This window comes from Trichechus manatus, unplaced genomic scaffold (genome assembly GCF_000243295.1).
Source record: "Trichechus manatus latirostris isolate Lorelei unplaced genomic scaffold, TriManLat1.0 scaffold00204, whole genome shotgun sequence".
NCBI classification, from domain to species: Eukaryota; Metazoa; Chordata; class Mammalia; order Sirenia; family Trichechidae; genus Trichechus; species Trichechus manatus.
This window is the reverse complement of record NW_004444140.1, coordinates 756588-782424: the sequence shown is the minus strand read 5'-3', so window position 1 is coordinate 782424 and position 25837 is coordinate 756588. Positions and strand designations below refer to the sequence as shown.

The 25837-nt window shown below is 41.4% G+C and overlaps 1 protein-coding gene across 4 annotated transcripts in view; it reads left to right on the top strand.

Moving 5' to 3' along the window:
• Nucleotides 1–3563: 3563 nt before the first annotated feature.
• The window catches only part of ELAPOR1 (endosome-lysosome associated apoptosis and autophagy regulator 1), a 104865-nt gene continuing 82591 nt past the window's right edge, over nt 3564–25837 (top strand). For 2 of the 4 annotated variants that reach the window (XM_004388036.2, XM_004388035.2), the window contains exon 1: nt 3586–3738. In XM_004388036.2, the coding sequence (XP_004388093.1) occupies nt 3586–3738 (153 nt within the window). Of the gene's footprint in view, nt 3739–25837 lie in introns of all 4 variants that reach the window. The other 2 variants (XM_004388037.2, XM_004388038.3) reach the window with 2 other exon arrangements.

Genomic DNA, 25837 nt, shown 5'->3' with positions numbered 1-25837 from the left:
AAGTCCATCTATATTAGATACAGGCCACATCCCCAAGGAAACTCCCTTTCATCTGATTGACTACTCATAGCAGATCCCATTATGGAGTGATAATGCTATATCAGATCTCATCATGGAGGTGATTATATCATTATACAACTGCCAAACTACACCATAACTGCCAAACCACCAAGAATCATGGCCCACCCAAGTTGACACAAAACCTTAACGATTACACTGCCAAATACTGCTTATCAAGCAGTTCATCATCACAGAAGCATTAGAAACAAGCAAAGGACAGAAGTGCTCCAGAAGTATTGAGTGCTAGGGATCAATTTTATGTAACCACATACTACATCATCAGTGACACACTTGAATCTTGCATGAAAAGCAGGACAAAAGTGTATGAAGTTCTTTCAAATAGATTTTCCTTCTTATACAATGTGGCTATATGTGATGAAGGATGTATGAAGGCATCTATGAAACGAGTGCAGGTTTATCCTGATGACTTTAACAGAAACCTTTCTGGAGAAGTGCAAGAATTTCATTCTTACATGAGAACTAAGTTTACAGATTCAGAAAAGACAAATTTTACTCATGTAAGAAAGTATGATTACATAATAAAAGATAAAATACAATGCATATTTTCCAATGTTGAAATTGCTTTACACATACTCCTAATTTTAATGATCACAAACTGCACAACAGAACCATCATTTTCATCCCTAAAGAGACTAAAAAACCTCAGCATACAACGACGATTCAAGAAAGACTCAATTCATTATCCTTATTATGTATGGAAGTAGACATTGTTCAGTAGCTTAATTGTGACAAAATCATTGAAGAATTTATAACATCAAAGAATAGAAAGAAATGTTTTTAATTATAACATGTTAGAGATGAAAGAGCTATCTAAAAATAAAATACAGTAATTTGTTGTAGTATTTGTTTTCTGATCATTAAATTTTTCTTTATGACATCTTTTCATTTGTTCATTTATAATTATAGCAGCTATTATGAAATAAACATCAAAACTGAAATATGAGCTGTTTAAAACCAAAATCGGTAAAAGTCAGTTTTTTGTTGTGGGAGATCAACAGAATGTTACATCGATTGTTGAAACAACTAAATTCACCGACTTATTTTCTTTGTTTTAGAATATGTGGAATATTCTTCCTGTAGAAAATGTGGTATATAGTAAAAATCTTAGTACCCTGAATTCACTAAAATTTTTATAATCCAGTTAATCTCATTCCACTAAAATGGCATACATCACTTTTGCGTTTAATCGCTAATACCACAGTTGCATTTAAAAAGAAGTTATATCATGAATAGGTAAAACACATACACACATAATACATACACGTATACATATAACTCACATATCACGTTGAAATGCGTGAGTGAGTAAACAGAGGGGAGGGCGCACCACAGATTATCAATGTTTATGGCCCTCGGGAAAAAAAAAAAACAAAACAAAACAAAACCCACTGCTGGATTGAGTTGATTCTGACTCATGGCGACCCTGTAGGACAGCGTAGAACTGCCTCATAGGGTTTCCAAGGCTGTAATCTTTAGGAAGCTGACTGCCACATCTCTCTTCCGCCGTTATGGCCCTCGCAGTCCAATCATACTTTAAACATCTGTCCAGGGCTGGATTAAGGCATGTTACGGCCCTCACATGCTTTAAACTGGCCCTGGACAGATGTTTAAAGCATGGTTGGGCTGTGACAGTCACTTATTCCTCTAGACTAGGGCTCTGCGTCCCTCTGCTCAAAATCACCTCTGAAACATCAGCTGACCAGAATGTGCGGGCATGGAGGCAGGCAGAAAACAGACTTCTCAGGTGTCTGACTGAAGTGTCCTCACTAGAGTCCTTTAAATTAGCATCTCTGTTACGCCGACAGAAAGAGTGCAGCTCACCCTACTGGGAATCTGCGCCAGAAACCACAGTACCTTGGAAGCCCGTAGTTTTCCCAAGTATGAGTCATCGTTATCCAACATAGGGTGCTGAAAGGGGTCTCGGGTGGGAGACATGGTTAAATGGCGAGCGAAACGCTCTTATGAGGGATGGGAGGTCTATACAGCTGCAACACAACCTTGACTCGCGGAGGATCCCGGGTTCAATTGTTTGGAACACCCAGTTTCGGTTGCCAGGCAACTGCACCGCCATTTATGACTCAGATGAATGCCCTCCGAGAGGGGCGCCATCTGGCGGTTCAACGCGGGAGTCCCCTGGACAGGAGGCTGGCGGGAATGCGCAAGGGAAGCGTCTCAGAGCGTGCCTGAGAGCCCTGGGTTTGCGCTCCGGATCCTCAGTTGAAAAACGCTGGCCTCCCACCGTACAGGACTTCTGCAAAAGGCTTCAGTTGAGGACAGAAGACCTAAAAGATGACTCTGAAATTTCTTTCTCCCTTGCACCTAGCAAAAGGCTTTCCGATTTTCAAAGCAATGAGAGACTGAGATGTCAAGAGACGGAAAAGCCCCCGTGTGTTGATGCTTGGAAAATTGCCGGCTGAGGCAAACTCGCCTTGCTTAAACTCGGTTTAACTACACCAACCTCAGGGCTGCGCATAGAACCGGTTGCAAAAGCACAGATGGAGTTGGCGGCATAGAAGTCAGATCTCTGGAAACTGCTGTAGCAGTAGGTAACACCTACTGGGGCCACTCTCGTAGGCTATGACTTCTGGAGGGTAAGAGAGGCGTCTCGATTTTCTTTCTGTTGCTTCACACATGCTAGATGCTTACTAAGTATTTGTCCAATGCCATGTTTGTAAAATTGTTGTTGTTAGGTGTCACCCGGTCGATTCCCGACTCACAGCGACCCCATGTGACAGAGTAAAACTGACCCATAGGGTTTTCTAGGCTGTAATCGGCGCAGCGGCTAACCAAAAAGGTCGGCAGTTGGAATCCACCAGCCAATCCTTGAAAACCCTATGGGGCAGTTCTGCTCTGTCCTATAGAGTAGCTATGAGTCAGAATCGAGTGCCGGCAACGGGTTTGGTTTTTGTAATCTGTACAGAAGCAGATTGCAAAGTGTTTCTCTTGCGGAGCCGCTAGGTGCGTTCAAATAGCCAACCTTTCGGTTAGCAGCCCGGGCTTCATCTTTGCACCGCCAGGGATCCTTTTGCAAAATGGGAGAGGCTCATAAATAGCCCATGGCCCGAAAGAGCAGTAAAAAACATGGATTTGGTGGCGATGGCTTGGAGGATGTTTCTCCCACGTTCTGTACACCAGCCCTGCGCCAGCCTGTTGGGTTGGTTGCAACCAGGGGCGCGAGCATGCCTACCCGCGCGCGCCAGTGGCGGCAGCTGCCATGGCGACCGGCAGGTGAGCGGCAGAGGCGCGCGTGGTCCCTGCCCCACCCGCGCGGAGGGAAAGAGGAGGCGGTTGCCAAGGCGACGTGGGTAGGAAGAGGAGAAGAGGAAGGAGGGAGGAGGAAGGATGGGCGGCCTTGGCGTAGCCGCAGGGAGGTGACTGGAGCGAGCCCAGCCCCTTGCATCCTCTCCCTGTGTACCTCCCTCCCCCTTTTTCCGCCTTCTGCGGGCTAACAGCAGTGGCAGCCGCAGCACCTGAGCCGCTGCTGCGCTCGGTAAGGACAGCGCTATGGCTGAGCCCGGGCGCAGCCTCTATCCCTCTGCCAGAGGCAGGGGAAGAACTGAACGGCGCGTAAGCCGGCTTCTGCAGCTGCTGCTCTGGGCTGGGACCGCCTTCCAGGTGACCCAGGGAACGGGACAGGAGCTTCACGCCTGCAAAGAGGTATGTCCCCCCACGACCCGGCTCTGCTTGGGTCAGAAAAATAGTGAACCCAGGCGGAGATCTGGGAGACCCAGGCACAGTTTCAGAGGCCACGGAGTTTGGATTTCTTTGGGAGTGAAGCGTGGGGGGAGGGCAGAGGAGCAGGCTGGCGTCATGGAGAGGCCAGCCCACTGGAAGACTCAAGAAATAGATCATCCTCATAGCTTGGGCTGCTGAACTCAGGGAGAGAGGTCTAGCTCCAAGGAGAGGAGGGACCTGGGCTTGGGAACGAGGGAAGAAGAAGACGTGGGCTGTTTTCCAGCTAGGGTGAAATGACCTTAAAAGTGGTTGAATACAAAAGACTAGGTACAGAGGGGCCAAAATACAAAGTGGGAGAGGGGAGAAGTGGGAAGAGAAAGGAGTTAGGAAGGCCACGGGAAAGTAGTGAGGAGAAGTGGGAAGCTTTGTGGTTTTATCACGGCTTCAGAGAGGGGAGTCTCCGGGTAGGAGAGGTGAGAGAGAGGATCCCATCAACTCTCTCCCCTCGGTATTAAACATCCAGTTACCTTGCAGACTGCTAGATGTGGATCCTCTTTATAGCTTTGCTTCTCTCCTGTGCACTTTGCTTAGTGTATCTGACGGCACAGGACCCACCTTTTCTTTAATATCTACTTTTTGCCATTCTCTGCTCTCCTTCTCTGGTCTTGTGGCTGACATATGCCGTCTTTTTCAAGGTGTTTCTAAAATGCTGGCAGCATAATTCAGACAATAGGAAGTAAATAGCTTCCAAACAAAAATGCCTTTGAAAATTCTTTTTGGAAGGACACAAAAATGTATGAGTAACAAATCTCAATAGTTTCTATATTCCTGAGATAACAAACGTTTCTTTTGGTTGTGCTCTGGGTAACTTCTTTTTAACCATATGGCAGAGGCGGCAATAACATATTTACAAGAACTGCATTGGGGAAGGCAAAATAAAAGTTGTTTTCTTACCTCTGTGAAATGTGAAAGACTTCATAATACGTCAAGAATTTGGAACTATAAAAGTAATCCCAAATGTCAAACTTGGCATAAGGTTTTGAGAAGTTGAAATATTTTTAATAGGTTATTGGTGTTAACTGATTAGCAACAACAATCCCATCCCATATGGAGATACGTTATTTTGAAGGCATTCTACCTATTAGACTATTTACAACATAAGAGTATGAAGAAAGAGGAGGGAGAGGAAGAGAATTTTTTGACTTCATTCATGAATATGACACAAGTGACTCCCAGTCACGGGACATTTGATAACTTTTATCAGTCTCAGTGACAACCTTCTGGTCATCTACATTTCCACCCAGACACTTTATGACCTGCCTCAGAGATGACTAGGAACAGGATGATTTTGTCAGTGACCGAGGCTCAGTGGCTTCGGTGGCCTGTGGTCTGACCAACTGATATAACCAGTCCAAGCAAGTCCACTTGCCTAAGAACCAAAGGTGGAAGTCTCCTGAGTGGAAAGTAAGGATATTACAGCTCAGCCGCTAATTCTTGTTGAGAATCTTTGTCACTATGGAAAATGTGAGACATTTAAGAAATAAAACACTTAGTATTATGCTGGTTTGGAGACAGGAAGGCATATTAATATTTGAGAACTCCAACTTGTATACAAATTTTGCTGTCAAATCTATTTAAATGACCAATATTTGCCTAAGCAAAAACGTCTTGCCATGAAGTATGAGCTGAGGGCAGTGGAAAGCTGTGGAAACCAATATGCCAGGGTTCCAGACCCTGCCTGCTCCTTAGCAGATGTGTCATCTCTGGCAGTTTTTAGATCTGTAGAATGTGTATTACAACAATATTATTGTTGTCAAGTACTGACGAGTCAGTTCTGAATCATAGCGACCCCATGTGAGAGAATAGAATAGCCCATAGGGTTTTCTTGTCTGTAATCTTTATGAAAGCATATTGGCAGGTCTTTCTCCTGCAGAGCTGCTGGGCAGGTTCCAAGTGTCAACCTTTCAGTTAGCAGCAGAGCACTTACCTGAAAAAGGGCATTATAGTAATACCCGAAAAGGATCACTTTGAGGATTGAAAGAGAAACTACCTAGAAAACAGAACATAGAGTTACCTAACCCCATTTCCGCTTCAGCTTCTTTACCATTTGATCCACACCCCACACCAGTGGGAAAATGACTTAGGAGGCATGATCATTGGCCACAGGCGTCAGCAAGTCCTATTTACACTTTCCTTGAACAAACAGTGGCCACTGAACACCCCTGAACTCCAAAACAATAAGGAAGAGAATAAACCCATTATTATAATGTTCCTCATTTGGCAGTTTGAACTGATCTGGCAAGTTTAGGGGCTTCCAACCCTAAATTTCAATGGCAAAAACCAATTCAAGGTAGACTAGCCCTTCTCTGTTCTTAAATCTCCACACGAGTTTCTTATAAGCCTATGCTGGGTATTAATGGCAGGGACTGTCCTCAGGCCAAGGCTGACTATAATGACAACAATGCTGTTCCAGCCTTGTGGTGATTACCAATGGGCTTTGCCTTATTTCTGACAGCTGAGGCATCCCTCTTGATCTAACCATGAAACAGTGATTTAGTCTGAAGCTTAAACTGATGTAGTAGAGAACTTGGAGTTAGATCACAGCATAAGTGCTGGGGCTCGGCATTCCTTTCAGAGTCTTATAATAATTAGTGTTGCTAGTAGAACTAAACATCCTGTATAGTGTTTGTCTTCATGAATCATTTCTTTAGCCCTCTGCTAGCCCAGGTTAAGTGCTCACTGAGAGCCAAAGGAGTCTTTCCCATGACACAATGAATCTAAACCAAATAAGAGGAGCAGAAAACTGTCTTTAACACAGTCTGCCTTGTCCTGCGGCTCCAGGGCTAATTGCCCCCAAAGGGACATTTCAGTCTATGTTAAAAAGTCCTCAGGGCTTTGGAATGTGACAGACATGGATTGGAATAAAATTTACGGAATGAATGATGACTCGCCACTTAATAAGGGTGCTACTTCTAGCAAGTTAATTAACCTCTGACAGCCTCAGATTTCTGATCTATAAAATGGAGATTTAAAAAAAAAACCAAACCCGTTGCCATTGAGTCAGTTCCGACCCATAGTGACCCTAGAGGACAGAGTAGAACTGCCATAGGGTTTCCAAGGAGCAGCTGGTGGATCTGAGCTGCTGACCTTTTGGTTAGCAGTCGTATCTCTTAACCACTGTGCCACCAGGGCCCCTAAAATGGAGATAGTACTACCTAGTTCACAGGGCTGTTGTGAGGATTAAATTAGGTAACACATGTAAAGTGACTACACACTTGACATAGCGTGGGCGTTTAAGAAATGTTGACAGGTGGAAAAGGTAAGTACACAAAAAATGGCCCAGAAATTGTGATGAGATAAGATAGCATATGGTAAACAGTGCAGGAGTGGCAGTATAGAGGTTAACAGGAAAAGCGGGAAGAAAACTTATCTGAACAGTTAGCATTTGACCTGCTTCTGGAATAATCAGTAGAATTTCCATGGGCAGAGATGGAGGAAGGGTGCTTTTTAAATAGAGGGAGGAACCTGAGAAAAAGTCCACAGGTGGAAACATGCAAATGGTCCTGGGAATTGCAAGTAGACCAGTTGGCTGAAATGTAGGGTAGGTGTGGGGTACCACAGAAAATAGAGTAGAATAGTTAGAAAGTAAGTGGAAAATCCCTGGAGGATTTCCAGCAGAGACAGCAGCCTGCTCAGAGTGGAGTAACACAAACAATATGGTTGAGATAGGCCAAAAGGTAAGAGCAGAGAGAAGAGGGCAAGGCCAGTTCAGAAGATCTTACTGAGATCAAAGAGGAAATTAAAGGGACTGCACTGAACTGGTGGCAGTGGGATAAACGGAAAGGCGTTGATATGAAAAATATGCCGAAGGTAGAGCTCAGAAGATTTTGCAACTGACTGGGTATAGGGTGAAGGAGAGGGCCAGGTGAGGGTTTTGTTAGGATTTTAGAATGGGAGAATGGTGGGAGCTGTCAGCCAAAAGCAGAAAGAACAGCCTTAAGGAGCAGAGTTACAGCCTTTCTCAACTCCTACTTCTGCGTGATTAGCCCCTGTACTAGGTGGGGAAAAGTCCTGAGGCTTTGGCTCACAGCTTCACTGTGTCACCATAGTTTCTAGGCTCTTACATTACCTCCCACATTTGGTTCTAACATGTTGTTTGAGGTTTGGATCCCACAGGGAAGTGGGTAGATCTAGAAAAGATTCAGGATCCCTGAGCTTTCTGGAAATATTTCACAAAAGTATCAGACTTAAAATGGCTCCTTTGGTTGGGAACCACTGAGGTTGGATGTTTAAAACACCCTGCCATGTTTAGTGAAGAGAAAAAAAAAATTAAAATTCTCCCCTTATCATAAAGTTCTCATAGGGTAGCAAGATATATTTTTTTTCGTTTGGTATCAGAGGGGGCAAAAAAAATAGATTCTTGGCAGCTAAAGACATTTAAGAAGTCATTGTGTCCATTTTCCTGTCTCAAGGTATACTAAAACCAAACCAGGCTGATAATTATCTGACTTACTTAAAAAAAAAATTAAAAATTACAAAAGTAACACCTTTCATTTGCAAATTGGAAATATATAGGTAAATAAAAAGATAATAAAAACCACTACAATCTCATGAGTCAAGCCATTGTTTTTATATGTATACTTGTGAGAGAGAGGCAGAATAGTGATACAGAGCATGGGGTCTGGATAAAACTGGATGGGCAGAGTTCAGCTTCCAGCTCCTCCACTCAGTAACTGTATGATCTTAGGGAAGTTATTTAATCTCTTCATGACTCAGTTTCTTAACCTGTAAAATGGGGCTATTAATAGATTCCACTTCATTAATATAATATGACAATCGAGTTAATACATAAAGTGCTTAGAACAGTTCCTGGTGCATAGTAAGTACTTAATAAATATTAGCTGTTATAACGGTATTCTAACACAGGTATGATTAACATTGCTTTAAATAGTGAAACATTAATAAGAATTTAAGGGTGGTAGAAGTGTGTTGAATTGCAAAGGAAAAAGAGTAGATGTGAAAGTTATTCTGAGAAAGAAGTTGATAGCACTTGGCAAAGAGAAGCAAGAGACCACGGTAGTTAAGAGTCTGGAGCTATGCTGTCCAATATGGTAGCTACACGACATGTGGCTGTTACGCACTTGAAATGTGGCTAGTGCAGCTGAGGAAATGAATTCTAAATTTTATTTTAATTAATTTCAAGTTAAAATTAAAAACGAGTACTTGATGCAGTTATTGCAAAACTTCTACATGTGCTTGGAGCAACTTGAGTATGTGAATCTACTTCTTCAGCTGTCACACTTATGAAATCTAAATAGAGATCAAGAATTTCTGATGAAAATTTAGAGTCCAAACTGAGATGTGCTGTCATGTGTAAATACATGCTGGATTTTAAAGACTTAGGACAAAAAAGAGTGTAAAACATCTCATTAATATTTTATATTGATTACATGTTGAAATGATTTTGGATATATTTGGTTAAATACAATATATTATTAAAATTAATTTCACTTGTTTCTTTTTCTATTTTAAAAGTGGCTACTGGAAAATTTAAACTCCCATATGTGGCTTATACTGTGTTTCTATGGGACAGTGCTGGTCTGGAATACTGGCCTTGCAAGTCTGGTGCCTGCAATTGAATCCTAGTTCTACTATTTTCAGCTTCATTACCTTGAACAAGATACTCACCTCTCTTAGTCTCCATTTTTTAATCTAGAAAATGAGGATAATGTAGTTCTTGCCTTTTAGAGAAGGAGTCCTGTGGTGCAGTAGTTAAGCTAACTGAAAGGTCGGTGGTTTGAACCTACCCAGCCACTCTGCGTTTCAATGGATCACTTTTATATGGAAATTGGGTGGGACTATGCAAGTAAGGTGCTTGTGGCCCACCAAGGGGATTGGGCAGCTTGCTAATAATGCAAATAAGGTGCATGGTACCCTTGTGGGGGTGAGACCATGAAAATAAGGAGTATGGAACCCTAATGAGGGGATTGGTCAGTTGTGCCATCCCACTAGGCTTAAAATGAGCCATCGCAGAGGTGGGAAAGGGGGACCTCACAGCAAGAAAGAAGAGCTTGGAGTGGAGCATGTCCTTTGGACCTGGAATACCTGTGCTGAGAACCTCCTAGACCCAGGAGACAGAGAGAGAGCTGTAACACTGGAGACGGTGAGAGAAGGCAAGAAGCAGTGGCAGAGAAATGGAAGCTGCAGAGGCAGCAGAACCAGGAGACTGGTAGAAGTCCCGCAGGAGACAGTGTGGTGGGCTTCCCAAACCGAGGAGCAAGAGAGCTGAGTGCCTTTGGGCTGAGGCTTACTGGTGGAGTGAGGTGTCCTTGGGCACTTATTGGTGGAGCTGAAGAGCTTTATGACACCTGCCTAAACAGGGCAGAGGCTGAGCCAAGGAGCCAAGGGCTAAGAGGCCAGAGAGAGGCCTGCCTGCGGGCATGGCTGAAAATAAGCTGTCCTGATCAAAAAACTGTATCCTGAGTCATTTCTGATCCTGAACTGTAACCTGTTACTGCCCTAATAAACTCCACAGTCATGAGTATTGTCTGTGAGTTCTGTGTGGCTATTGCAACAAATTATAGAACCCATCAGAGAAGTAGAGAGTGCTGTGGGGGGGAATGGCTGGTGTCAGAATTGGTAAAAAGGTTGGAGAGAGGAGGTATGTCTGACCGCCACCTCATAACAGTCAGCCTTGGGCTATTGATGCTGATAATGCTTCTCTCTCCTCCACGTGAAGTTAGAGGAAGAGGTCTGATGACCCCATGCCACCATTTTTACACACTACCCTGGAGACAGATGTGGCAGTCTGCTTCTGTAAATATTTACAGCCTTAGAAACCCTATGGGGCAGTTCTACTCTGTCCTCTAGTGTTGCTATGAGTTGGAATTAACTCAACAGCAGTGGGAGTGCCTTTTATGGACCATTGGGAGGTTAAATGAGATAATGCTTAAAAGGTACTTTGCAAAATGCATAGCATAGAGTAAGTGCTCAATATGTGTTAGTGCTTGTTACTATTTTATGATCTACTTTTAAAAAACTTAACAGTATGTCAGGAGCATCTTTCTAAGGTATTAAATATCCATGAATGACATCATTTTAATGATGAACTACTCTGCTAATCTCTAAGGCTTCACTCATGGGCCACCTGCATTAGACCCATCCCTTCTCACTTCTTAGTGTAGGTCGGCAATTCTTCTTTCTCTCTGGAGTCATCAATTTTTCCACTCTACTGGATCATTCCAATCAACATTCATACATGCTATTATTTGTCCTATCTTAAAAAATAGGAGAAAAACAAAAACAACAAAAAACAAACAAAACACTTCTATTGGTTGTCACTTCCCCCTCTAGCTGCCACCCTATTTTACTCCTCCTCTTTACAGCAAAAGCCCTTGAAAATCTTGCCTGTAATAACTGTCTCTAAATCCTCTCCTTCCTTTTCTCTCTCAAATCCACTCTAAGCCACCATTCATCTCCAGAACTCCACCAAAACTACTCTTGCTCAATCCAGTGGTAACATCTCGGTACTAATCAGGCTTTGTCTACCAGCATTTGGTTGAGCTGTGATCACGCTCACCTCCTAGAAAGACTTCCTTCTCTTGGCTTCCAGGACACCCAACTCTCTTGGGTTTTTTCCCACCTCCCTTCTCTTTTCTCCTTGATTGGTTTTCCCTCATCTCTTCCAACTCTAAATCTGGCAGTTCCCCAGGACTCAGTCCTTGAACCTCTATTTTCATTCCCTTGGTGAATTCATCCAGTCTCATGGTTTTAAGTACTACCTGTACACTGACAACTCACAAATTCATGTATCCAGTCAGGACGTCTACCATGAATTACAAGACTTGTACATCTAACTGCATACATGACCTCTTTGTGTACGTATTTTATTGGTGTCTCAGATTTACCATGTCTGAAATTCCTGATCTCCTCACTGCTGTTGACCTTGTGCTTTCCAGAATCTTCCTCATCTCAGCTAATCAACTCCACCGTTTGCTTAAGCCCAAAACCTTGGAGTTCTTCTGACTCCTCCCTTTCTCCTACTCCCTACATCCAATTCATCAGAAATCAAGTTAGTCCTACTTTCAAAATATATCCTGAATTTGACCACTTTTTACACCTCCACTGCTACCCATCCTTGTCTATGGCACCATCACCTCTCAACTGGAAGATAGCAAAAGCCTCCTAACTGGTTTCGTTGTTTCCACCCTACCCACTTATCATCTATTGTCAGCATAACAGCAAAGAAAGAGTATGGAAAATAAGACAGATTTTGCCCTTCCTCTGCTCAAAACAAGGAGCACTGATGGAGCAATGGTTAAGTGCTCTGCTGCTAACTGAAATGTTGGCAGTTCGAACTCACCAGTGGCTCTGCAGGAGAAAAGACCTCTTTATCTGGTCCAGTAAAGATTTCAGCCTAGGAAACCCTGTGGGGCAGCTCTACTCTGTTCTATAGGGGAGCTCTGAGTTGGAATCAACTCGAAGGCACACAACTGCTCAAAACCTTCCAAGGTCTTTCTATCTCAGAGTGAAAACCAGCTTTCTAGAATGGACTGCAAGTTCCCACACACAGTCTGCCCTTTCCCTTCCTCTTTGGCCTCACCAGCTTCCTTGCTTTTTCTCAGACCTGCCAGGCTACCTCCTGCCTCAGGCCATTGGCTATTGCTGTTATCTCTACCTAGAAGATTCTTCCCCCAGATTGAGTGGCTTAGTTCCCTAAATTCCTTCTGGCCTTTGCTGACATGTCATTCCACTCCCTATCCCATTTTCTGTTTTAGTTTCTCTGGAGAGCCTATAACTCCCTAAAACGCTATATTTTACTTATTTCTATCTTTACCCACTAGTGTGTAAGATCCATGAAGGCAGGGATTTTTGTGTTGTGTTTAATGTTGTATCAACTGCACCCAAAATAGTGGGCCTTCAATAAGTATCAGTAGGATGTGTGAGTGAAACAGAGGAATAGTATCCCATTGATGGAAATTATTTAACCAATCCCTTGTTATTGAATTTATAGGTTGTTTCCAAATTTCGGCTAATATAAACAATGCTTAGATGAACCTCTTTTTCCATACATATTTGAGCACATTTGTCATTACTTCCTTGGAATAAATTCCTAGAAATGGAATTGCTGGATGAAAGGATAAGATAATTGTCTTAGTTAACTAGTGCTGCTGTAACAGAAATACCATAAACAGATGGCTTTAACAAAGAGAAATTTATTCTCTCACACTTTAAGAGTCTAGAAGTCTGAATTCAGGATGCCAACTCCAGGGGAAGACTTTCTCTCTCTGTTGGCTCTAGAGGAAGGCCCTTGTCATCAATCTTCCCCTGAACTAGGTGCTTCGCAGCACAGGGACCCTGGGTCCAAATGATGCGCTATTCTCCTGGCTCTTGTTTCTTGGTAGTATGAGGTCTCCACGTCTCTCTGCTCGCTTCTCTATTTTATATCTCAAAAGAGATTGGTTTAAAACAACCTAATCTTGTAGATTGAGTCCTACCTCATTAACATAGCTGCTGCTAATCCCATCTCATTAACATCATAGAGATAGGATTTGCAACACATAGGAAAGTCACATCAAATGATAAAATGGTGGACAATCACACAATACTGGGAATCATGGCCTAGCCAAGTTGACAGATATTTTGGGGGAACACAATTCAATCCATGATAATAATTTTCAGGCTTCTCATATAATTTCTAAATTGCTTTCCAGAGGTTTTTTGTTTGTTTGTTTTTTAATTAGTGTAATCTCTTACCAGTACCATATGAGTTTTTTCTCCACCACTATGACAAATCAGAATTTTTTTCATCTTTGCCAACTTTATAGCATAAAAATAATTTCATCGCTATTTTAATATTCATTTTTAATTTCATTAATTTTTATGTTGTAATAATAGCTTTATTGAGATATATTCACATACTATAAAATTCACCCCTTTAAAGTATACAATTCAGTAGTTTTTATTATATTCACAGGGTTGTGCAATCGTCACCACTATCTAATTGCAAGACATTTTTATCACCCCAAAAAGAACTCCATACCCATTAGCAAAATCCCAAAATCCCCATCCCCTCATATTTTGTAACATAACTTTCATTTTTTCTACTCACTCCCATTCATTGTTTAAACTTTTTTAATTATGTAATAATAGTTAAGTACTAAATATATAAAAGCATATATGTAAATTATTAACCCACCACCAGTTTAAGAACTAGAAATATTCAATGCTGACAACGCTTCCTGGGGGCTCATCCCCAGTCCCAGTCCCAGCCCCAGAGGTAACTGCTGTCCGGAATTTTGGTTTTCTATTCCCATACATTTTTAAAATTTTTTTCCACGTATCTATGTCTGCTCAAACAAAAATCTTGTTTAGTTTTGCTTATTTTTGACCCTTATAAATGTATTGTGCTGCAAATAGTGTTCTACTATCTGCTTTATTAAGTTTCTAAACTCATCCATGTTCTTGTACGTTACTGTATTTCATTCATTTTCAGTGCTATAAAGTATTGCTTTGTGTGGATATTCCACATTTTAAAATTCATTCTCCTGTTGGTGTTGGGTTTGGTTTCAGTCAGTGTTGATGGTTGGGTTTCCAGTGCTTTGCTATCCCAAACAACGCTGCTATGGACATTGTTGAACCTGTCTCCTGGTGCGCAGGGGCAAATTTCTCAAAGGTATAAGCCTAGAAATGGGGTGCTGGATTGTGGGGTGTGCAAAGATTCATCTTTATGAGAGAAGGCCAAATTGTTTTCTGAGCGAGTGAACTAATTATAACTTATTCTCCAGCAACTCCAGAGATTGAGTTCTGTGAAGGACCTTAGTCACTTTACGTCGAGTGGACTCTGACTCATAGTTACTTTAGCTCCAGACATACTAAGTTAGGGCTTAACTATGGGGTCACTCTCCCTTTGTAAGTAATGTCATTTCTTTACACCTTCAGGGGGTCATATTTACCTTGATTTTTATAGCTTTCTTCAGTTTTCAGTGATTTGTAATCTGATGTGACCCAATCTGGACAGGTTTTCTTCTATTCTGGAAGCTGGACAACGCTCTGATCACCCACTAAATAGAGTCTGGGTGAAAGCCACTTCCAAGGTGGGCTTCTTCTGGAATTGGTAGCATCTTAAGGTCTCCAGGTATCATTTTAGGGTAAGATACAATTGTCACTAAATTGGAGATGGCTACTACTTTCTACCAAGAGGAGTCTGAATTATTGTACCGGCTCTCAGGGAAATGCCCCGTGGATACTTTTAACCTCCATATCTAGATATGGTATATTCAGTTACACTTTATAGAGTTTCCCTTTGTATTCAGGATGAATCTTCAAATGAGAGGTTTAATGCCTTAAAGAGCCCTGGTGGTTAAGCGCTTGACTGTTAACCAAAAGGTTGGCAGTTTAAACTCACCCAGCGACACCATGGGAAAAAGACCTGGCAATCTGTTCCCATAAGAATTACAGCCTAGAAAATCCTGTGGGGGCATTTCTACTCTGTCATATGGGGTTGCTATGAGTTGAAATCAACTCGACAGCACCCAACAACAACAACAATGCTGCCTTAGACACTGGAGGGACTAACTTCTGAGAAATGGCTAGTACCAGAAGCTGTCTAGCCCTACGAAATTTAGGTAATTTCTGTAAATGGATCTTGTTCACACTCTGATGGTCAAATAATGGAGGTCCACTTTGCCTGTGTCTCTTTATTTTAAACAGGGTTGTTAACTAGAGAAGCTTACAGTCTTAATCCAGAATGGTTTCTCCTGCCTGAATAACCTTTCAAGAAAAAAAATGATCTGTATCAGTGAGCTTTTGCTGTGTAACAAATAACCCAAAAACTTCATGGATTAAAACAACTATTTTTTAGTCCACAGTCCTGTAGTTTGACTGGGTGGTTTTTCTGGTTTGAGATAACTTGGCTGATCTCTGCTGGGCTTTCATATGTGATTGTGGTCAGCTGATAGGTTGGTTGCAAGACAGATGATCTAGGATGGCCTCACTTAAATGCCTGACAGTTAGCAGACTGTTGTTTGGGACACCCAGATTCTCTTTCATCGGCCTATCATCCTCCAACAGGCCAGCTTAGACTCATTTATGTGATGGCTTCAGAGTTCCAAGTGCAGTGTGAGAACAAGCCCCAAGCATGCAAGCTGTTTTCCAGCCTCTGCTCATCTCATGTTTGCTAACGTTCTATTGGCCAATGCAAGGCACATGACCAGGCTGTGAAATAGTCTCCACCTTTTGATGGGAGGCCCCACAAATTTGCATGGCAAAAGGGTATTCATATAGGGATGGAAAGAATTTGTTGCCATTTTTGCAGTATACCACAGGATCTTTTATATACTTTTAGCAACTGCTGAAAAGATGGCATCTGACAATTTTTAATTGCTGTATCTGTCGGTATGGGTCACTGCTTCTGGAATATAGCAAGAAAACCACAGCACAGTAGTGAAGTATCATACTCACAGTAAAGCATACAAAGCATTGCTTTTGGAATGGTACTGAACCCTACATTGCCTAATTCCCTTTTGGCCTATTGAATACTATTTTTGAATAACTTTATCATTTTTGTAACAATGATACACTGTTATTCTAAAAATTCAAGAAATATAGATTGCAAAATAAGACAATAAAACTCACCTACAATTCCATACCTGGTTAAAATCACCATAAACATTTTGTTACATTTTCCCAGACTTCTTTCTGTGCTTATAGACACGTTGTTGTTGTTAGGTGCCATCAAGTCAATTCTGACTCAGCGACCCTATGTACAACAGAATGAAACACAGCTGATCCTGCACCATCCTCATGACTGTTGCTATGCTTGAGCCCATTGTTGCAGCCACTGTGTCAATCCACCTCGTTGAGGGTCTTCCTTTTGTTTGCTGACCCTCCACTCCACCAGGCATGATGTCCTTCTCCAAGTACTGATCCCACCTGATAACATGTCCAAAGTATGCGAGACGTAGTCTTGCCATCCAGGAGCATTCTGGTTGTACTTCTTCCAAGACCCGTTTGTTGGTTTTTCTGGCAGTCCATGGTATATTCAACATTCTTCACCAACACCACAATTCAAAGGCATCAGTTCTTCTTCAGTCTTCTTTATTCATCACCCATCTTTCGCATGCATATGAGGCCATTGAAAACACCATGGCTTGGGTCAGGCGTACCTTAGGTCTCAGGGTGACATTTTTCCTTTGCTTTAAAGAGGTCTTTGGCAGCAGATTTGCCCAATACAGTGCGTCTTTGGATTTCTTGACTGCTGCTTCCATGGGTGTTGATTGTGGATCCAAGTAAAACGAAATCCTTGGCAACTTCAATCTTTTCTCTGTTTATCATGATGTTGCTTATTGGTCCAGTTGTGAGGATTTTTGTTTTCTTTATGTTGAGGTGTAATCCGTACTGAAGGCTGTGATCTTTGACCTTCATCAGTAAGTGCTTCAAGTCATTTTCACTTTCAGCAAGCAAGTTTGTGTCATCTGCATAATGCAGGTTGTTAATGAGTCTTTCTCCAATCCTGATGCCACGTTCTTCTTCATATAGTCCAGCTTCTCAGATTATTTGCTCAGCATACAGATTAAATAAGAATGGTGAAAGGATACAACTGTGACGCACACCTTTCCTGACTTTAAGCCATGCAGTATCTCCTTGTTCTGTTCGAACAACTGCCTCTTGATCTACGTACAGGTTCCTCATGAGCACAATTCAGTGTTCTGGAATTCCCATTCTTCCCAATGTTAGCCATGATTTGTTATGATCCACACAGTCGAATGCCTTAGCATAGTCAATAAAACACAAGTAAACATCTTTCTGGTATTCTCTGCTTTCAGCCAGGATCCATCTGTTATCAGCAATAATACCCCTGGTTCCACATCCTCTTCTGAATCCAGCTGGAATTTCTGGCAGTTTCCTGTCAATATACTGCTGCAGCTGCTTTTGAATGATCTTCAGCAAAATTTTACTTGCGTGTGATTTAATGACGTTGTTCAATACTTGCCGCATTCTGTAGGATCACCTTTCTTGGGGATAGGCATAAATATGGATCTCTTCCAGTTAGCTGGCCAGGTAGCTGTCTTCCAAATATCTTGACATAGATGAGTGAGCACTTCCAGCACTGCATCCGTTTGTTGAAGCATCTCAAGTCATATTCCATCAATTCCTGGAATGTTGTTTCTCGCCAATGCCTTCAGTGCAGTTTGGACTTCTTCCTTCAGTACCATCGGTTCCTGATCATATGCTACCTCCTGAAATGGATGAACATTGATCAGTTCTTTTTGGTATAGTGACTCTGTGTATTCCTTCCATCTTCTTTTGATGCTTCCTGTATCATTTACTATTTTCCCCGTAGAATCCATCAGTATTGCAACTCGAGGTTTGAATTTTTCTTCAGTCTGAGAAATGCTAAGTGTGTCCTTCCCTTTTGGTTTTCTAATTCCAGGTCTATGCACATGTCGTTGTAATACTTTACTTTGTCTTCTCGAGCTGCGCTTTGAAGTCTTCTGTTCAGCTATTACTTCATCATTTCTTCCTTTCACTTTAGCTGCTCGACGTTCAAGAGCAAGTTTCAGAGTCTATTCTGACATCCATTTTAGTCTTTTCTTTCTTTCCTGTCTTTTTAATGACCTCTTGCCTTCTTCATGTATGAAGTCCTAGATGTCATTCTACAACTTGTCTGGTCTTTGGTCATTAGTGTTCAAAGTGTCAAATCTATTCTTGAGATGGTCTCTAATTCAGGTGGGATATACTCAAGGTCATACTTTGGCTCTTGTGAACTTGTTCCAATTTTCTTCAGTTTCAACTTGAACTTGCAAATGAGCAATTGATGGTCTGTTCTGCAGTCAGCCCCAGCCTTGTTCTGACTGATGATATTGAACTTCTCCATCATCTCTTTCCACAGATGTAGTGGATTTGACACTTGTATATTCCATCTGGTGAGGTCCACATGTATAGTTGCCGTTTATGTTGGTGAAAACAGGTATTTGCAATGAAGAAGTCGTTGGTCTTGCAAAATTCTATTGTGCGATCCCTGGCATCATTTCTATCACTAAAACCATATTTTCCAGCTACCGATCTTTCTTCTTTGTTTCCAACTACCACTAATTATCAATGCATCTTGACTGCATGTTCGATCAATTTCAGACTGCAGAAGTTGGTAATGTATGTATAATTCTTCATAAAGGGAACATACTGTTTCATAACCTGCTCTTTTCATGCAATAATACACAGGGGCATCTCTCTATGTTAATAGATATTAGTCTACTTCATCATTTTTAAGGCTATATGGAGTTCTGTAGCATGTATATAATATAATTTAACTAACCAATTCAGATAGCTTCTAGTGTCTGTTAGTATAAACAACGCTGAAATGAACACCTTTGTATATGCATTATTAAACACTTGCTCAATTGTCATTCAGTTAATTCCTTAAATTATGTTCCTAGAAATGAGCATTTATATTTTAAATTGCTCCTTATTATTCAGTCTCTCTTTCGAAGAAAATGTCCCATTATCCTTGCCTATCCTTGCCTTTTCTCACATTCTTGCCAATGCTATCCATCTTTTCAAACTGTGACAAATCAATACACACACACATTTAATCCTGCTGGGTCCATAGCTAAGGGGCTCCATGGATTTCAAGCAGGACCCCACCTAGAGCTCTTAAGTGACCTCAGAGTATTTCTGGAAATTATTACTGTAATCCAGAGATAATTTGCTGGCTCCTCATCCCCAGCTCCTGCTTCCCTGTTTTCAGTGTCTTTTTACCCTACACCAACCTGGACATACAATTTAGCACTTCTTGGGGTGCTAAGAATTCATCTACTCACATATATACACACCAACTAGCAAACACCATCACTACAACAACACAACATTAATGACTGACATTGTTGTTGTTAGGTGAGGTTGAGTCCGTCTTCCAAATTGCAGAATTTATTTTACCTATAATAATGTAAAGGAGACCTGGGCTACTAACTGTAAGGTCGCTGGTTAGAACCCACCAGGCACTCTGTGGGAGAAAGATGTGGCGGTCTGCTTCCATAAAGATTTACAGCCTTGGAAACCCTATGGGGCAGTTCTACTCTGTCCTATAGGGTTGCTATGCGTCGGAACAGACTAGACGACAATGGGTTTGGGTTTTTTTGGAGAGGTGGGTAGGAATCCCATCTGATAGACTAGAACTGCCCCATAGGATTTTCTAGCCCATAATCTTTATAGGAGCAGATTGCCAAGTCTTTCTCCCAAGGAGCCGCTGGGTGGTTTTGGAGTGATGTAATCTTCACTAAAGATTTTTTTAAAGGAGGAAAGCATTTAAATTGCTCATTACATAGCAAACACTATAAAAATCCCTGTCATTCTTGTTCTTCCAAATCCCTTCTCAGCTGCTTCCCCCTCCACCCAACCAAGAGTGAAGTCTCAGCCTTTTGCCCACACTATGCCCAGCCTTCCCTCTCGTCTCTTTCACATTTCCCCACCTGGGAGCTCCTCAAGCGGGGAGCCTGTTTGGTTTGAAAAGCAGAGTTGATGCTTAGAACCACTCCAATCAACTTATGATTAAGGGTTATGAAAGAAAAGTGAAAGGTATGATGGGAGATTATTACAAAGGAGGCCTAATTTAGATTGGGGGCGCTTTCAGAGCAGGCCTTTCCGGGGAGTGATTTAAACTTCAACTTAAAGGGTACAGAGGAGTTTGGCAGGTAGACAAAGCTCACAGACAGGGAAGAGTCTGGTGCTTAGGGGGTGGAGAGAAGGTTAGTGTGGCTGTACTGCCTAATTTTACACTTGTAAAATGGAAAATTATATTCCTATTTTGAATTTTCAAAAACTATTTAAGGAGGCTATGAGAAGGGCATAGGTCTCGTTTTTAAAAATGTTCTAATTCACTTTTTCATTATAAAAATCATCTATGCTTGTATTAATAATTCACATTGAGGTTCTAAATGACCTTTATATTAACTTGTTTAATCCCTACAATGACTCCATCATCTAACATATGTTTTACATATATGTGTGTGTATACATAACATACATATTTTTAAATTGTCGGTATCTTCTGATGAGTATGTAAACTCTGTGAGGGCTGGTATTCTTGAGTGTTTTATTTATTTCTGTATTTCCACTGCCTGCCACATAGTAGATACTCAAACAATTTGTTGAATGGATCTGAATTTTGTAGATGATAAAACTAAGGCACAGAGAGATCAGCCTGTCCAAGGTCACTTGGCTAGGGAAAGAGCAGATGTTCAGGCAGTCTGGCTCTTAACCACCATGCTGTATTCTGCCTGTGCCTGCTAAAAATCTAAATAATGCAAAAGGTATACGCTGAAAAGTAAGAGTTTCCCCCCATCCTGCAAATTCACAAAAGCTAACCTCTGTCAACACTCTCTTAAATATATCCTTCCGAAAATGTCTTATGCCTATGCCAACACATCTGTCTATTCTTTTTTTGCTTTTTATACAAATGGGATCAGAATATTTATCCTACTGTGTATTTTATTATTTCAGATCATTTTTATAGCTCCACCTCTTTATTTTTATCAACTGAATTATGATCCACTGTATAGATGTATGTGCCATAATTTACTGAAACAGAAACTTCTTGATGAACAGGTCGATTCCAATCATTTATGTTATAACAATGCTGCAGGGAACATCCTTCTACATGTATTGATGCTTACTTGTTTGAGTTGTTCTGTAGGTGTTCCTAAGGGTAAGCATTGTGTCTGATAACTAGAAGTTGATAATACTTCTGAATGAAAGAATTAAGAGGGGATTGAGTTGATTCTCTGGTTTAGACCCATGTTTTTAGAGGATGTGGTCAAGGAAATGGGCCTCAGGGATCTTCTTTAGTCAGTATGGACTGAGGACAGACCCAGTGGCCTTCTTCAACTCTGGAACTCCTAAAAAAAAAAAAAAAAAAAAAATCAGTTTACTCCGTAGGAACAAGGCAAATTACCACTTCCTGGAGCCCTGGGTTTCCTGTAGGGGAGATTCCGCTAAGTAGCCATGAGTCTCCAATCTGAGAACTAGCAGACCCCAAGGAACTCTCCAGGTCGTAAGACCTGGGCTTGAGAAATATTGCGCTGAAAGTTAGGTGACTCCTAGATAGCAGGTCGGTCATAAACACAAAGTGAACAAGGGCCCTTGATAGGGTATTCTGCTCTGTGGTGGCCTTCAGAATGTGCACCTATTGTTGTTTTTAATAACTGAAATGAAAACAAACACATTTTAAAATTTCACAGAGAGTTCTCTGACTCTGGCATGTGGTGCTGTGCATCACGGCATTGGCCTCTTCGTCTTCGGTCAGATCCCAGGCGTGGGTGAGGCTTTGGTTTTGAGGCTGTGTGGAAACCCTGAGACCCAGAGGGCCCAGCTGAATGCCATACCTGGTTTATCAAGTTGCCAGCTTATCCAAGTCAGGTCAGACAGGCCTGGTGGTTAACTCTGCTACATTTTCCGAAAACAAGTTGTTCAAATCTATAGCTTTTCCTCAGTCTGTATTGTCCCTCCAATAAGTGATAAAAATTGTGCAGTTTGTCATGTTTTTTTCTTAAGCTCTCCTTCTATGTCCTATCAGATAAAGAACAGAACAGATAATCATAGTTAGTGCTTGACAGGTGCTGAAAGAAAATATGTTTTTCATACTTCCTGGGCTCTCTGTTTTTCAAATTCCTTAAAGTCTAAGAAGCCTAATATGAGGTTACCACCTATTTTCTATCTTTGATTAGTCATTGCTTTAGTCTTCTATTGCTGCTATAACAGAAATACGACAAGTAGGTGGCTTTAAAGAACCAAAATTTATTTTCTCAAAATTCAGAGGCTAGAAGTCCAAATTCAGAATGTGGCTCTAGGGGGAGGTCCTTCTTTGTCTATTTCAGCTTCTAACCACCCACCCCCCAAAAAAAACTTACTGCCATCGGGTCAATTCTGACTCATAGCGACTCTATAGGACAAAGTAGAACTGCCCCATAGAGTTTCCAAGGAGCGGTTGGTGGATTTGAACTACCAGCATTTTGGTTAGCAGCTGAACAGCCAGGGCTCCATTTCAGCTTCTAGTAGTTGGCAATCCTTGGAGTTCTTGAGCTTGTAGATTCATCTGTCTCCATCCTCATGAGATAGCTATCATCTGTCTTCACCCTGTGTCTACTTCTGTGTCTCATCTACCTTTTTTATAACTCAGAAGTGATTAGGTGTAGGACACACTCTACACTGATATGGCCTCATTAACATAATAAAGAAAATCCCATTCCCAAATAGGATTACATCCACAGGTATAGAGGTTAGGATTCCAACTCATTTTTTTTGGAGGGGAGGAGACACGATTCAATCCATAACAGGAGGTGGATGTTAGTGGTCATAGGTCCCAAGGCATCCTCAGCAGCCCCTACAATACCTGGGTGAGTGCTTACTCTCAGGTGGGCCTGAACCTGTCTGGTAATGAGTGAGAAGTTCACTATATCTAAAGGCTACCCATGTCATTGGGATAAAAAGTGTGTGTGTGTTTTTAACATTTGTAATTGTTATGCAGTTGTTATACGTGTCTGTCAGTTTGTTGTACTGTGGGGGCTTGTGCGTTGCTGCGATGCTGGAAGCTATGCCACTGGTATTCAAATACCAGCAGTGTCACCCATAGTGGACAGGTTTCAGCTGAGCTTCCAGACTAAGACAGACTAGGAAGAAGGACCCGCTGGTCTACTTCTGAAAAGAATTAACCAGTGAAAACCTTAGGAATAGCAGCGGAATATTGTCTGATATAGTGCCAGAAGATAAGTCCATCAGGTTGGAAGGCACTCAGAATACAACTGGAAAAGAGCTGCCTCCTCAAAGTAGAGTCGACCTTAATGACCTGGATGGAGTCAAGCTTTCAGGACCTTCATTTGCTGAGGTGGCACGACTCAAAATGAGAAGAAACAGCTGCAAACATTAATAATCAGAACCTGGAATGTAAGAAGTATGAATCCAGGAAAACTGGAAATCATCAAAAATGAAATGGAATGCATAAACATCGATATCCTAGGCATTAGTGAGCTGAAATGGACTGGTATTGGTCATTTAGAATTGGACAATCATATGGTCTACTATGCCGGGAATGACAACTTGAAGAGGAATGTCATTGCATTCATCATCAAAAAGAACATTTCAAGATCTATCCTGAAGTACAATGCTGTCAGTGATAGGATAATATCCATACGCCTACAAGGAAGCCCAGTTAATATGACTATTATTCAAATTTACGCACCAACCACTAAGGCCAAAGATGAAGAAATTGAAGTTTTTATCAACTTCTGCAGTCTGAAATTGATTGAACATGCAATCAGGATGCACTGATAATTACTGGTGATTGGAATACAAAAGTTGGAAACAAAGAAGGATCAGTAGTTGGAAAATATGACCGTGGTGATAGAAATGATGGCGGAGATCACATGATAGAATTTTGCAAGACCAACGACTTCTTCATTGCAAATACTTGTTTTCACCAACATAAATGGCGACTATACATGTGGACCTCACCAGATGGAATACATAGGAATCAAATCCACTACATCTGTGGAAAGAGACGATGGAAAAGCTAATATCATCAGTCAGAACAAGGTCAGGGGCTGACTGCCGATCAGACCATCAATTACTCATATGCAAGTTCAAGATGAAACTGAAGAAAATTAGAACAAGTCCACGAGAGCCAAAATACAACCTTGAGTATATCCCACCTGAATTTAGAGACCATCTCAAGAATAGATTTGACGCATTGAACACTAATGACTGAAGACCAGACAAGTTGTGGAATGACATCAAGGACATCATACATGAAGAAAGCAAGAGGTCATTAAAAAGACAGGAGAGAAAGAAAAGACTTAAATGGATGTCAGAATAGACTCTGAAACTTGCTCTTGAACGTCAAGTAGCTAAAGCAAAAGGAAAAAATGATGAAGTAAAAGAGTTGAACAGAAGATTTCAAAGGGAGGCTCAGGAAGACACAGTATTATGATGACATGGGCAAAGACCTGGAGATAGAAAACCAAAAGGGAAGAACAAGCTTAGCGTTTCTCAAACTGAAGAACTGAAGAAAAAAATTCAAGCCTCGAGTTGAAATAGTGACAGATTCTATGGGGAAAATATTAAACAATGCAGGAAGCATCAAAAGAAGATGGAAGGAATACAGAGTCACTATACCAAAAAGAATCAGTCGACATTCAGCCATGTCAGGAGATAACATATTATCAGGAACTGATGGTACTGAAGGAAGAAGTCCAAGCTGCACTGAAGTCATTGGTGAAAAACAAGGCTCCGGGAATTGACAGAATATCAACTGAGATGTTTCAACAAACGGATGCAGCACTGGAAGTGCTCACTCGTCTATGTCAAGAAATTTGGAAGACAACTACTTGGCCAACCAACTGGAAGAGATCCATATTTATGCCTAGTCCCAAGAAAGGTGACCCAACCAAATGTGGAAATTATCAAACAATATCATTAATATCACACACAAGTAAAATTTTGCTGAAGATCATTCAAAAGCAGCTGCAGCAGTATATTGACAGGAAACTGTGAGAAATTCAAGTCAGACTTAGAAGAAGACATGAAACCAGGGATTTCATTGCTGATGTCAGAAGGATCCTGACTGAAAGCAGAGAATATCAGAAAGATGTTTACCTGTGTTTTACTGACTATGCTAAGGTATTCAGCTATGTGGATCATAACAAATTATGGATAACATTGGGAAAAATGGGAATTCTGGAACACTTAATTGTTCTCATGAGGAATCTGTACATGGATCAAGAGGCAGTCGTTTGAACAGAACAAGGGGATACTGCATGGTTTAAAGTCAGGAAAGGTGTGCATCACGGTTGTATCCTTTGACCATTCTTATTCAATCTGTATGCTAAGGAAATAATCTGAGAAGCTGGACCATATGAAGAAGAACGTGGCATCAGGATTGGAGAAAGACTCATTAACAACCTGCATTATCCAGATGACACAACCTTGATTCCTGAAAGTGAAAAGGACTTGAAGCACTTACTGATGAAGATCAAAGACCACAGCCTTCAGTATGGATTACACCTCCACATAAAGAAAACAACTGGACCAA